Source organism: Heloderma suspectum, chromosome 7, assembly GCF_057233095.1.
Source record: "Heloderma suspectum isolate Gila_16-S chromosome 7, 16-S_ref, whole genome shotgun sequence".
Taxonomy (NCBI): domain Eukaryota; kingdom Metazoa; phylum Chordata; class Lepidosauria; order Squamata; family Helodermatidae; genus Heloderma; species Heloderma suspectum.
This window is the reverse complement of record NC_139464.1, coordinates 50,938,924-50,953,665: the sequence shown is the minus strand read 5'-3', so window position 1 is coordinate 50,953,665 and position 14,742 is coordinate 50,938,924. Positions and strand designations below refer to the sequence as shown.

Here is a 14,742-nt window from a genome sequence, read left to right as displayed (position 1 = left end):
ACAACAGTATTGATCTTGCACCATTCTGACCAGTGAGGCGAACCAGGGCTGGCGAGGCCACCACAGGGTTACAAGTTTGCACTTGGTACAGTCTGTACCAATCTTTGCCAGGACCCTTGTAATCAGTGGGAATGGAGGGGAAAGGTAGTACACCCCTCTCATTCATGTGAGAATGGAAGCATCTCCCAACAAACCCATACAGTGGCCTGCCTAGCTGCAAAGGGCTTGGTAAACAGCATTGTGCTGTGTGGCAAAGAGATCCACCTCTGGTGTGCTCCAGCACTGAAAAAGTGTCCTCAGGACCAATCTTCCAACTCCCACTCATGGGAGGTTAGCTTGGTCTGACTGAGTTGGTCGGCCAAGACATTGTCCACTCCAACAACATGGATTGCGACCAATCTAATCAGATGAGGGGAACACCATTGAAAAATCTTGAGTGTCAGGGAGAGGAGTGGAAATGATCTCGTACCCCCTTGTTTGTTCAAGTATGTGACCACCATCATGTTGTCCAATGTGACCTGGACCAGTCTTTCCACCAGGTCCAGCTCAAATGCCCAAAGAGCTGTCGACTGCCCTGAGCTCCAAGGGGTTGATGTGCTGTTTCGTCTCCATGGCCAACCCTAGGCTGTGAGGCCTGAGCAATGAGCTCCCCAACCTGAGATACAGGATGGAGAAAGTTGAAGCAAGGGCATGCCCCTTGACAGGCTGGCTGGCGCTGTCCACCATCCTAGGTAGTCTCTTGATATTCTGTGGAAGCCACAGCCTGGTCCAATGGGCATCCCACTCGGTATCAAAATTGCATATGAGAGGCTTCATATGCAGATGAGTGTAAAAGACAGCAGTCATCACTGAGGCCATTAGGCCCAGGAGACACTGGACTTTGAACCCTGAGGAAGACTTACAAAGGATGAATTCCACTGCCAACAAAGTCAGAAACTTCACTCGATCTTGAGGAAGAAAAGCCTGGTCTGAACAGGATCCCAGCAGTGTCCCAATAAACTGAAGGCTTTGAGTAGGCTGTAGGTGGGCCTTCTCTAAGCAGATACAGAATCCCAGGCACTGAAGGAGATTTCAGGTTACCTCTATCAACCAAAGAAGCAGATTCTGTATTGACGCCACCAATGACCAATCGTCTATGTACAGGAACACCTTGACTCCGTGCATGTAAACCTGAGAACAAACCACCGCCATGCACTTGGTGAATAATCTTGGGACAGTGGCTAGGCCAAAGGGTTGCACCCAGAACTGGTAGACATCGGTACTGATGACAATGTGGAGTTAACACTGGTATGACTCCTCTATGGCGATGTGAAAGTAAGTGTCCTTGAGGTCAATAGAGGCAACCCAATCTCCTTGGGAGACAAGAGGAAGGACAGATGCTAGAGAAACCATGCAGAACTTCCTGGGTGAGATGTACAGGCTTAACCCTCGCAGGTCCAGGATAGGTTGGAGCCCTCCATCTTTCTTCGATACCATGAAGTACCTCAAGTAGAACCCTGTCAAGGGCTCCTTGGAAGCCTCTCTCAGTCTAATCCAGTAGCCAAGTCCAGACACAGACAAAGGGATTCCTTTCAAAGCTTTATTCTTCTTTTACAACTTAACAACTATACCGTTTGCAACTGGATCTGAGCAGCACAGTACCTATGCCCTAAGTTGGAACAGTTGGTCCCCGTTTGAAAGGGAATTACTGGCAGACCCCTGAACTTAAGGACTAGGGAGAGTACCTCCCCTTTTCCCTTGAATCCTCTGGGCGCAGCCATTGTTTGCGCGCCAACCGGGCACTACGCCTCTTTTCCACGCCCTCCATCTGGCGCCGCTCTCTGCGTCGGCGTCGCGCATCCACCAAGTCTGCTATCTGCGCTCGGTCACTCCCTGGACTGCTTTCTAAGCTAGGAATGCTGGTGGGAGGAATCTTCGTCAGCTGTTGGCCCTGGGAAAGAGGAGCGCGCTCCTCTTCCAGGAGCGACTGCTCTTCCTCAGAATCAGAAGTACTCTGGGACTCCATGGGCTCAGTGTCCACCCTGACAAACCCATCATAGACATGTGAACATGGAACGCGTATGATAGCACCTTTCTTGAGAAGTGTATCAACCTCTTGGTGGAGAACAGGCAATGGAGCCGTTACTCTCATGCTCCAAGTAGAAGGGGGATATTGAACTTGATTCTGTAGCCCTTCCTTACAATGGACAGGACCCAGGAGTCCATGATGATGTTGGTCCAGATGGATAGAAAATGGGACAGAACAGGGCCAAAGATGGGGAGCTGATGAAGAGAAAGGGGGACACAGTCAAAGGCTCTGGCTACTTCCTCTGTCACCTTTTTGTCAGAATGAAGGGTATTTTGAAGCCAAATAAGTCTTCTGATGCTGAGCAGGTTGCTCGTGAGGCTGCTGTGGCTGAACACTGGAGGTTGTGTCCTGGTACAGGACCACAGTAGGTCTAAATCACCAGCGGTGCCATAGTGCTGGGGGCTATTGCTGAAACCCCATCTTAAGGGCTGTGGTTCTGGCCTTCTGGACAGAGTCAAGTGCTTCATCTGTCTTGGCATTGAATAAACCTTGACTGTCAAAGGGGAGGTCCTCTATTTAGGACCGAGCCTCCTGTGAAAGTCCTGCCGAGTGGGGCAATGCATGTTTGCAGAGGGTGATGGAGCTAACCAGGAGTTTGGCATCATAGTCCACCTTGGGTTTGGATTCGATGGTCTTATAGGCCCCTTCCAGCCCTACTATTCTATGATGTCTGAAGGTGTTTATCTGTTGGCTGGAAGGCTTCATCACCTCATTTTGGATGACACAGGCTACGCCTTTCTTGTCCTCTGGGAGGCGTTCCAACAACTCTCCCACCTTGTCCCATAGGAACAGATGATAGCCTGTTATCTATCATCTGTGACTGCCTGGTAATTAGAGACCTTCAAGCCAGGGGCAGCTGAGGAATACATCCTCCTTCTGAGGAAGTCAAGGCGCCGGACTTCTTTGTCAAGCAGTGAAGAGTGGACTCGGCAAGATTTTCCCTGGGCCGCCTTGACCACAATTGAATTTGGGGCAAGGTGGTTAAAAAGGAATTCTGCATCCCCTCCTGCTACTTAGACGTGAGATGCATAGTGGAGGGGGCCTTCCACAACTATTTAATAGTATCTCACAATGCAGGGAGAGGGAAAAGCCACAGATCGTGATGGCTCCGTGTTGAGAGAGTCAAAAACTGGAGGAGCAGCTTGTTGGGTGGCAAGCCCCAGTGATTGCGCTACTCTTAGTATCTGATCACAGACCTGTCCAAGATCCTCCAATGGTGACATTGTATCCTGAGATCTAACCGCCGCATCTGGCGAGGGCAAAGATGGATGGTGTGATGAGACCAAAGTGGAGTCAAACTCATAGCTTTCTGTGCCCGACATTGGAGATCTTTCTGTAGTCAGTGGAGTGGCAGCCTGTTCAGTGGTCTGAACGTTGCAGTGTTTGCAACATCTCAGAAGACATCACTCCTCAGAGAATGATGTAGACAAGGTGGCAGAGACGGAGGTTCGGGGGGGGGGAGAAATCCCAGATCGCACCCTCCAGTGTTGACGTGATCGGGATCAGATCCAATCTAGAGGTCAGGATGCCATAGGGATTGGCAAAAGAAGCACTGGCGGATCAGTGGATATTGCCTTCAGTACCAGGATGCCAGCCGATCCTGAGGCCTCACTGGGGCAGCAGTGGCAACTGTCTGAGTTGGCAACCTAGACTGATCCCAAGGTGGGGAGTACAGTCTGGTTCAATCCTGAGGCGAGCCTGTTCACTTCTTAACTCTTCTTTATTTCTGAAGACTGCACTCCTTGTTCAGCTGTTTTCGCTTTTTTAGTAAGCTTTTTGGCTAATTAAAGTGTCAGCACCCTTCCTGGTGTAGGGGGTTTACTCGTACTCAATGTTTGTGCAGGACGCTAAGGGGAAACAACCCCCAACACTTGTACAGGCTGCAGCGATGTTGGAATAGCTGAGGGGGATAAAGCCTTGGGCTATTGGTGCGTCCACAACCACCTTGAGCACTTTCTTCCAAACCATGGCTTTCAGCTGATCAGAACCATTTCACCTGGCATTTTTAGAGAATGACTGGCAATGAGGACAAGCCTCAACAACGTGGCCTTTGCCAAGGGAGAAGAGGCACAAGGAGTGCCTGTCTGATGGTGGTAGTTCGCTCCTGCAACAGCCACACTTTCTAAACAGGGACTTGAGGGCCATATGCCCCTTAAGGCTGATTGCAGGCCTGCAAAAAGCCAAAGACAAACAAAATAAAACAAAGGTAAAGACAGAAATATAAGAGAGACAGAAAGAATAAACCTCAGCTTTTTGTGAAAAAATAACTTCCAGATGAACTCAATGCAGGAGAAGTTCTCAGACAAGGCGGTCAAAAGAGAACTGAGGGAATAAGCAGGAAACTGCTAGGGACATGCACACTGAGATGATAGGGGAAGGATTCCTGCCAAAACTCCTCAACTATAGAAGTTTCCCAAATCGAGGCTCTGCGCAAGTGCAGAGCCCATATGTGTGATGTACAGAGACCACGAAGAAGAATGACAACTTTACTTAAATAGTAAAGTATGCAAAGAAAAAAATCTTCAACTTCACAACAAAGAATAATATTTCAAGAGTGAAATCCCTGGTTGAATGTAGCCAGTTTTCCAGCACGGGAATTTAACAATACTCAGTTTATTCCAGGCAAACAGAATTGTATTGTTATGAATTAAAGTTTACTAGGTGTCTTCATCTTCAACTTCAAGGCCCCTGCTCTCCCTTCTTACAATGCTTTATCTTTAGACTGGACTTGCATTGGACTGCCCTTCAAATAGAAGACTGTCCTGTCATCTTTTCAAATAGAGGACTGTTCTCTGTAACATAGGACACATGGCTTCCAAGAACTCCCCCAGCACGTCCCCAGAATGTCTCCTTTCAGACCCTACACTAGCAGGAACACCATCAACAGTATATCTATGCTTGTGGAGCTTTCCATGGGCATACTGGTAGGCCTCTGGGATGGAAGTGACATACCACCAGTGGAGCACCTCTCCCTAGCAAAGCAGCACTTCTGCCTCATCCAGTGGTACCTCATCTAGTATTTAGGTGGCTTTAGGATTGCTTTGTTGATATATAATTAAGTAAATAACAGGAAAAATTCAGGAAATACGAATATCTTAATGAACAATAAAATATTTCTCATACTGTACTCCAAATCAATTGATATGCAGGCAATGCAATGCACATGATACAGCACTTCAAAACAAAACAAATGACCACCAGTAGCGCTCCCAGTTTATACATTTTATAGACTTAACATTTAAATTTTTTTATAGCTTTACAGTGTGTGTGTGTGTGTGTGTGTGTATGGGTTAACAATCAGCACCTGTATTCAACCGCCAATCAAGCCACATTACTACACATCATTGCGTGTTTTATCTCATCCTTTACACTGATAACAGGTTTCAGCTTATCTATCAAGATTGCTTCTTTAATCTTTCTCTTTGGAGGCTCCATTCAACTACTAGCACAGAGATCTTCGCTAAAGTTGCTCTACATGCATGTTTCTCCTTCATACGAAGGGACCAAGGTCTAGCATGTGTTTCATTATGCTGAATATCAGCCAAGTGCTCCTTATATCTTTTTAGAAGAAGTCTTCCAGTTTTACCAACATAAAAGGAGCTACATTCCAAACACTCAATTTTATAAATAGCTCCCTTAACTGTACACTCCCCCTTACCATCTGCACAGATAGGGCATTCCTGTGTCCAGCATTTCTTGTCATACTGCCCCAATAACAGTGAAACAACATCTTGTGCAGTGTCAGCTGTATAATAAATGCTGGACAGTATTTCTCAGCTAGCTCAGTTTTTTATTTTTTAAAAAAAGGATAAAACCTTCCAACAGGCCTTGGGTGATAATGCTTTTGATTGATTGGCAAGCTTGAAAATGACTTGTTGCTATCTTTTTCAGACAATTTTATTTGCTGCTGCTACATTATCTGCTGCTGTTTCAGATTTAGTATTGTGACTTTATTTATGTGATAGTTCAGATGTTTTATTGTGGTTTAGTTCAATTGCATTGTAATGTATTGTTATTTTATTGCAGTTTTTGGCTTTATGAAAGCCACCCAAGCTCTTTAAAAAGGCATGCAGTGGAGCACAACATTTAAAATAAAATTCAGAAATATTACCTACTGCTTAAACTTAATCCTCCTGCCACCGCTCTCTCTCTCTCTCTCTCTCTCTCTCTCTCTCAAACACACACACAATTTCAGAATCTTTACCAATCTAAATAAATTTGTATAAAGCAGTGGATGGCACCCTCATACATCTGCACATGAGGATCTCGGAACACTCATGCCCACACTTTCACAAACATGCTTGCCGCTGCTTTGCCCCATCTACTTAGCTTGGAGCTGGAGAAGGGTGGCAGGGACTTGCCCCTGCAGTTACACTAGTCCTTGGAAGTGCTCCTTGTAGCTCCCAAGCTTAGTGAGATATCCCAGTTAAGACTGGCCAAAATTTCTAGACCCATGCTCACCCCCCAACATGCTTGGTGCTGTGGGAGGAGGTAGGAATCTGGAAGGTAAAGGAAATTTATGAGGTTGGCTCAACTATTTATCTATTTGGGAAGTTCTTATCTTTTTGGGAAGTTATATATTTCCAGAGGGATAGCCATGTTAGTCTGTTGCAGCAAAAACAACAAAAACACTTGTGGAACCTTAAAGACTAACAAATTGATTCTGGCATAAGCTTTCATGGACCCCTTCACAGGCACCATTGGATATGCCCAAGGTCTGCAATACTCTTTGAAGAACTTTTTTAAAATTAAAAATTAGATATTTTTGTTTTTATTTATTATATGGTTTAGTTATCATATTGTAAGCCATCTTAAGTGTTGGATGATATAAATCTCTGAATAAATAATATATGAGACAAAACTAAATATTGTGGTTAATTGCCAGATGCTAAACTACGTTCCATCTTACTTACTCCATCAGATTTAGCTTGGCTTCCATTCATCACTGGTTCTTCTTCTGATACTTTGCTAACATTGTCCACATAATGGTCTGATACTGCATGGCACAGCTCTTCCAAAGAATAATCTTTCTCTTGGCACATTTTGATTTCATCCAATAGTTTTGATAATTCCCCAGTCACAGCTTCACCTTTATGAAAAGCAAAACATTAGTCAGAATAGTAAGCCAAAGAAAATATGTCCAAATGGGATGTAAAATATCTGCTAAGCATGGTCTAATCCGAAAAACAGATTTGAGCTGGCAACTTGATAGTCTATCTCCTCTTTCTTCTCCCTAATCTAGATCCTCTTCCTCTTAGGACCTCTTTATTTTATCCCTATAAAATGAATGGAAAAGACTATTTTTCTGATGCTAGATGTTTAGTGGCTCAATATTATTAGTCAATGGTGAGGAAAAGGCATTCTGTACAATGCTTTGAGACATCATCTCTTATACCTGATGGTTAGTGGTAGTGGAAACACAGAAACGGCTTGGATATTACTTCTAATTTATATATTGAATTTTAGATCTATTTTCAGTGTGCTTTCTGGGGGTTAAGTCTCCAGAAATCCAACATGAAAATGAGTTACTGTCTGTCCTGATTAAACACACTATTCTTTTTCCCTAATTCCAGTTACCTATACAAGGATGGCTGGGTTGGTTTCACTTGTAGATAAGCAAAGAAACTTCAGAGACACCATTCCTCCCACTGACTTCCATACTGGGGACTGTGAGCACCATCACTATATGGATCAAAAGGGGAGTTAATTGGTTCCTGAAAATGAAGCAGTAGGATTTCAGTACACTAGCTTTCAGGCTCTCCTAAATGGCCTTTTTCCTTCAGAACAGAATCTGCTAAAATATTCTTTCTCCAAGAGTGGTTAAAAATTATGTCTACTTCAGATCACTTGTATAGCCATTTCACTGGAACCATATTATAAAATTTACCCCTGACGAAGAGCACATAGTTTGTTTGAAATATGTAGAAATATTCCTTTAATACTTGCAGTTTGTCTTGTTTTTCTCTGCAAACCATTTGGCCTATTATTTTTATAATGATGGAGACAGATGTAAATTCAAAGAGGAACAGATATGGGGTTTTGAGCAGTTAGGGGAGCTCTGCTTCCCTCATCTTTATACCTCAGCCAGCACAAGTGAAGCCTCCAGATCAAAAGTCATTCCCCATTATTTGGGTGGACTGTTACTTCATTTTTGTTTTTGTTTTTCTAAGTGCCCAATATGTTTGCCAATTTTAATGTTTGGTTTAGTGCTTCCATAAAGCTTTCTCTCAAAACTTTGAAACTTGCTCTGTCAATCAGCACCACATAAGCAGCCCAGCTTTAAGAAGTGGGGGAGAATTGCCAGAAAATCCAGTTTTTCATTTAAACCAGAACAGGTTGTCTTGAGCTGATTTTCAAAAGAAGGGCAGACGCGTTATGCGGTGAGTGTGCTTCTGCAGCAGAGTCACCACTGAAATTACGCACATGGTGCATTTTGTCTAGATGGAGGAAGTATTTAGCTGCAGTGTACTGAAAAACAGGTAGCCAGCTTTGCCAAATAGTGCTTTATCCCCCTCCATCCTCTTTCTAAACTGGGGTTTAAAAAGAAGACGAGACTATAATTCCCACTTTTGACAAGTGGAGAAGCTCCCCTTTCTGATGGGACTGACAAGACATGATACTCAACAACCAGTAACCATTTGATTAGTCTAAAATAACTTCATAAGATTACATAAACCACTATTGGTTAACACATTTACATGCTTAACTATTCCAAGTAAGCAAGGAACAATATATTTGGGTTGCATAGTAACTCCAGATCTTTTAGTCTAGGTAAGAAGTAAAATTTCACAATGACTATGCTTTTCATTATTCCGCTAACATATTTTAATATGCAAAATGTTTAGAGAGAGTAAAATATTTACTTTTTGTCGTTTGTGTAGGAGAAACTACTGGAGACAAAACACAGGATGAGTGCTCTGGCACTGGGCATTCCTGTATGGGTTCCTCTGGTACAACTGCAGTTCCTGTTTCTATGTAATCTGCAGTAAAAAAAAAAAAATGTAAGGAAAACTGCAGCACCTGAATTCATTAAATTATTTTTGGATTTTCCCCATACATCATCATAATGTGTGTGTGTGTGTATATATCTTTGAGCATTGTATCTTTGAGTATTATAGAGCATTAAATTGGACTGTTATAAGAAACGAAGCCCAATCCTATGTATATTGACTCAGATATTCCACCAAGTTCAAGTGAGACATAGTTCCATTTAAGTGTGCCAAGAACTGCAGCTTTAATTGCACTGGACCTCATTTCAAAACCTCATTTTAGGAAGAAAAAATGGATGCTATAATACAGTTGAATTTCCTAAGCACTATGAATGATCTAAGACATACATGTTTAGTGTTGCAGTTTTAAAGAGTTAAATCATATAGCAGTAGTGGTATCTACTGAAGATCAGAGTCAATCCAGCTCTAGTTGTACATGAAGCCCCAGACAGAATGCACATCGCTATTCTACTGATGATTATCAATGTGGCCTGCATATACATCCAGCTGCAGATATGGGTCCTCTTCCAGGACTGGAATGCAGATATGCAGCATGTATAAACACATGCATGCAAACTCATAATATTAATATATCATAGGGGATGTTCCTTTAAAAATATTTAGATTGTCTACTTCACTTTTTTTTACTTCCTTATTCTGCATTAGCTGAAGGCCATTCTGAAGCTCATCATTTTGGAGATTGCTACTGCAATTATTTATGCTGCTGTTCAGGTTTCTAACAATGCAATATTTTTAACACCTGTATGGGATAAAAAATACATCATAGATAGATTAACAGTAAAATCAAGATTCTAAGCAATGAAGGCACATCTGAAACTACTAGTTTCCAAGATGTGAGTCCAGAACAGAGAATAACCTGTCAGATGGTGTTGGAAGCTTTTTCCCAGAGGAAATCCTGGTATCAGAAAATACATGTCTTGTAATTCACAATGTAAAGTGAGAGATGGCAGTAGAATAAACTTTTGACTCATCAAGTCTAACTAGGGATGGAGAGCAAGCAATGTTTGAGCTCATCAAAGTTCTTCAATGTAGCTTCACAAGAAGCTTAGAGATGACCTCAAAACAAAAAAGGACACATATAGGAAGTGGAAAGAAGGCCAAGCAACAAAGGAAGAGTACAGGCAGGTAGCACAGTATTGCAGGGATGGCGTCAGGAAGGCTAAAACTGAGAACAAGCTGAGGTTAGGGAGGGATGCCGAAAGCAACAAAAAAGCTTTCTTCAGCTACGTGCATAGTAAAAGACAGAGGAAAGAAATGGTGGTTCAGCTATTAAATAAGGATGGCAAAATGATAACGGATGACAAGGAAAAGGCAGAAATGCTCAGTTCCTACTTTGGCTCAGTCTTCTCCCAAAAGAGGGTCTATGAGGCCCCTGGCAAAGGTGAAGAACAGGCTGACGGGGCAGGATTGCCACTTGAGATTGATAGGCATATGGTCAAGGAACACCTAATTACTTTGAATGAGTTCAAATCTTCAGGGCCAGATGAACTACATCCTACAGTAATAAAGGAACTGGCAGAAGAATTCTCAGAACCACTGCCTATTCTCTTTGAGAAATCATAGGGGACGGGTGAAGTGCCAGATGACTGGAGGAGGGCTAATGTTGTCCCTATCTTCAAAAAGGGTAAAAAAGGAGCAACCTGGGAACTACAGACTAGTCAAACATCAATCCCTGGGAACATTCTGGAGCACATGATAAAGCATTCCACCTGTGAGCACCTTGAAAACAATGCAGTGATTACTCGAAGCCAACACGGGTTTGTCAAAAACAAATCCTGCCAGACAAATCTGATCTCATTTTTTGATCAAGTAACCTCCGTTGTGGACTGTGGGAATGCGGTGGACATAACATACCTCGACTTCAGCAAAGCTTTCAACAAAGTGCCCCATGATATCCTGATGAGCAAACTAGCTCAAAGTGGGCTAGATGAAACAATCTGCTGGATCCACAGTTGGCTACAGAATTGGACTCAAAGAGTGCTTATCAATGGGATCTTCTCAAACTGGGGAGAGGTAACGAGCGGGGTACCGCAGGGATCAGTCCTGGGCCCAGTGCTCTTCAATATTTTTATTAATGACTTGGAGGAGGAGGTGCAGGGAACGCTGAAAAATTTGCAGATGACCGAAAATTGGGCAGGATAGCCGATATTTTGGAAGACAGAAACAAAATTCAAAGTGATCTTGATAGACTGGAGCGCTGGGCAGAAAACAACAGAATGAAATTTAATAGGGATAAATGCCAAGTTCTGCACCTAAGAAAAAGAAACCAAATGCGCAGTTACAAGATGGGGGATACATGGCTCAACAACACTACAAGCCAGAAGGATCTTGGAATTGTTGTCGATCACAAGCTGAATATGAGCCAACAATGTGATGTGGCTGCAAAAAAGGCAAATGCTATTTTGGGCTGAATTAATAGAAGCATAGCTTCCAAATCCTGGGAAGTACTAGTTCCCCTCTACTCAGCACTGGTTAGGCCTCATCTGGAGTACTGTGTCCAGTTCTGGGCACCACATTTTAAGACGGATGCAGACAAATTGGAGAGGGTTCAGAGGAGGGCAACAAAGATGATCAGGGGACTGGAAACGAAGCCCTATGAAGACAGACTGGAAGAACTGAGCATGTTTAGCCTCGAGAAGAGAAGACTGAGGGGAGATAGGATCGCGCTCTTCAAGTACTTGAAAGGTTGTCACAGAGAGGAAGGCCGGGATCTCTTCTCGATCATCCCAGAGTGCAGGACACGGAGTCATGGGCTTAAGTGACAGGAAGCAAGATTCCAGCTGAACATCAGGAAAAACTTCCTGACTATTAGAGCAATACGACAATGGGACCAATTACCTAGGGAGGTGGTGGGCTCTCCCACACTGGAGGCATTCAAGACGAGGCTGGACAGCCATCTGTCAGGGTTGCTCTGACTTGAATTCCTGCACTGAGCAGGGGGTTGGACTCGATGGCCTTGAAGGCCCCTTCCAACCCTACTATTCTATGATTCTATTATTCATTTTCCACCTTGATGCTTATCTCGCCTCATTATCACCTGAACATGAACACCTTTTTTTCCCAAACAGGAAAAGTGCACATTTTTTAACACAAAAAATATACAATTTTCCAGGCATGCATCCCAAATGTGCACTTTTCCCTCATAGGCTAAAGCGTGAAAATGAAGTTTTTAGGGGGAAATGTGCATTTTGTGTAAGTAAACACTTGCACAAGATCGCACTTTTGAATGCAAATGCTAGCTTGGGAAATTGTGAAATCTTCGAAAGAATTATACTCCTGTTTGCATTTGGGCCCCGTGTGGTGCAGAGTGGTAAGGCGGCTGTATGCAACCAAAACTCTTCCCCACGACCTGAGTTCGATCCCAGCGGAAGCTGGTTTTCAGGTAGCCGGCTCAGGTCGACTCAGCCCTTCATCCTTCCGAGGTCGGTAAAATGAGTACCCAGCTTGCTCCATGAAGTCCTGAGGCACCCCCACAAGGATGGCCTCTGAATAGATATTGAAGTCCCCCAACACCAACAAGTTAGGGGACTGCACACATACATCAGAGACCACCTCAAGCACCTCAGCCAGGGTGTCTGTCATGCAGCAGGGTGGACAGTACACGAGCAGAATCCCCAGACTGCCTTTTGGGCCCAACCTCCAGTACGTGCAATCAGCAACCCTGGTCTCCCGGAGAGGGAGGCTGGTGAGGACCACTGACTCTCGGTAGATAACGGCCACTCCCCCTCCCTGACCCCCAGCCCTCGGCTGTTGTGCATATGAAAATCCAGCCGGGCAAATGACTGCAAGAATGGGAGCAGTGGCCTCATCTAGCCAGGTCTCTGTAATACATGCCAGGTCCACACCCTCATCCAGGATCATGTCATGGAAGAGAGACATTTTATGGGCAACGGACCTGGCATTACACAGCAGCAGACAAATGACAGAGAATAGAGTCACGCAACCCCCAGCCATCCTTCGGCTCTGGACAGGCCCCAAACAGGGGACAGATGTTATGCATCTCTCCCCTGTTCCCCTTACCTGGCATGGCCTGCCTCTAGCACTCCGTCAGCATCTGCTGCCCAGCCTCGGCATGTTCTGGCCCCCAGGACTCTCCCCACTGCCTCCACCAGGTGGACACATGCTTCCTTCACTTTCACCTATCAGGTGGGCACCCCACCCCTATAATCACAAACACAACCCCAAAGCCCACCACCCACCAACAATTTTTAAAAACTACAACCCAAACCCTCTGCTCCCTTCTGGCTCCCCTGAGTGGTTCACCGAAGTTACATGCCTTTCGGGGTCGACCAAAAGCTGTGTGATCTTTCTAGCAGGGAGGGGTGGAGCGAGCCCCCTGCAGCTCCTCCCTCTCTGGCCGATGTATAGGACCAGGTTGGTCTCCTCCTTGCAATGATGTTCTTCCCAGCAGGCAGGAGGTGCAGCCTCCCAGTAGCCCTTGCTTCACTGGCTGATGCATCATAAAACCCCAGTAGTACACTTCTAGGGAGTAAATACAGTGATCTAGCTGTTTCACCCATTCTTAGTCTGCAGCCTCTGTTGCCTGCTTTCCCCCCACTGAGAATCTGTAATGTCTTTTTCACATTGAGAAAATCAAAGCCATATGCTATTTCAAGTACTAGCTATCTAGTGAGAGGAGGCAGCCGGGAACAGGAGCCTGCAGCCCTGGTATTTCACTGTATCAATATGGCAATATAGTGAAAACTAAAGGAAACGGAGGAGAGGGAGGAGAGGAGGCTGTCGGTAGCAGGAGGAGCAGTGCTAGCAGAGGGAGGCAACTCCAGCCAGCCCTTTCCCTCCATGCAGAGAAGCAGTGAAGTAACACAAGCATCAGAGAAGCAAAATTATACAAGCATCGGAGAAGGCTCTTAAGGGGGATGGACTGGGAAATGGAGGCTAGTTACTTCCACCGGCAAAAAGGAAGTACAGCGTGATTCTGAAGGCATGGAAGAGTGCTTTAGTGCTTTGATGAGTTGGAAAGGCAGGCTAGTTGCCCTGGTTACCTAGGTTACCAAGGCCACAGCTAGGTGAAAGACACACCACTAGGAATACCTGATCATACTGAATTTAAAGCGGAAGAATGGGCACACAGCAACTGAACCACAGGGGAGCTGAATTTTTTTAAAAAGAGGAGTAAAAGTACTCTGCAAACTCTGGGGAGGCTGCAGATTGGCCACGATGTCATGTGCTGCAAAGGACCTCCAAATGGTCCCAAACTGCAGCAAATCACCAGGCCCTTGGTCAGATGCAGAAGTCGTTCTACATAGAGTTTGATGTTTTTCACAGAGAAAATAGGGTTTTGCTTCCCACTACACTATTATCAGTGGAAGAACTGGACACCACATCTGAGGTGGACAACCTGGGGTCAGAGACATAGACCTTGACACCTCAGTAGTCTTAACAGAATACATCAGTACTCTTAACACAGACCAAGGTGGAGGTCAAGACCATCCTAGAAGCTGTGGTAGGCAGTAGGAGGAGTAGTGCTACCAAAGAGGTGGATTGTGCTGATGAAAAGGCTGGTACCATACCGAGTAAAAAGGAGAGTGTTGGTATTGAAGGAATGATGAGTAGCATGGTGAGTGGCATAAGAATCAGAACCAATGAGGTGCCATTTCTCAGTACTGATGAGGCGCCTGAATCAGGAGGCAGGACTGCATTCCA

The 14,742-nt window shown here is 44.6% G+C and overlaps 1 protein-coding gene across 1 annotated transcript in view; it reads right to left on the bottom strand.

Moving 5' to 3' along the window:
• Positions 1 to 14,742, bottom strand: part of ANKS1B (ankyrin repeat and sterile alpha motif domain containing 1B) — a 578,800-nt gene that overhangs the window by 495,575 nt on the left and 68,483 nt on the right. Inside the window, exons 7-8 of the mRNA XM_084810203.1 lie at positions 8,932 to 9,048; positions 6,982 to 7,157 (exon numbers count right to left, since the gene is read on the bottom strand). Of these exons, the coding sequence (XP_084666329.1) occupies positions 6,982 to 7,157; positions 8,932 to 9,048 (293 nt within the window). The remainder of the gene's footprint in view (positions 1 to 6,981; positions 7,158 to 8,931; positions 9,049 to 14,742) is intronic.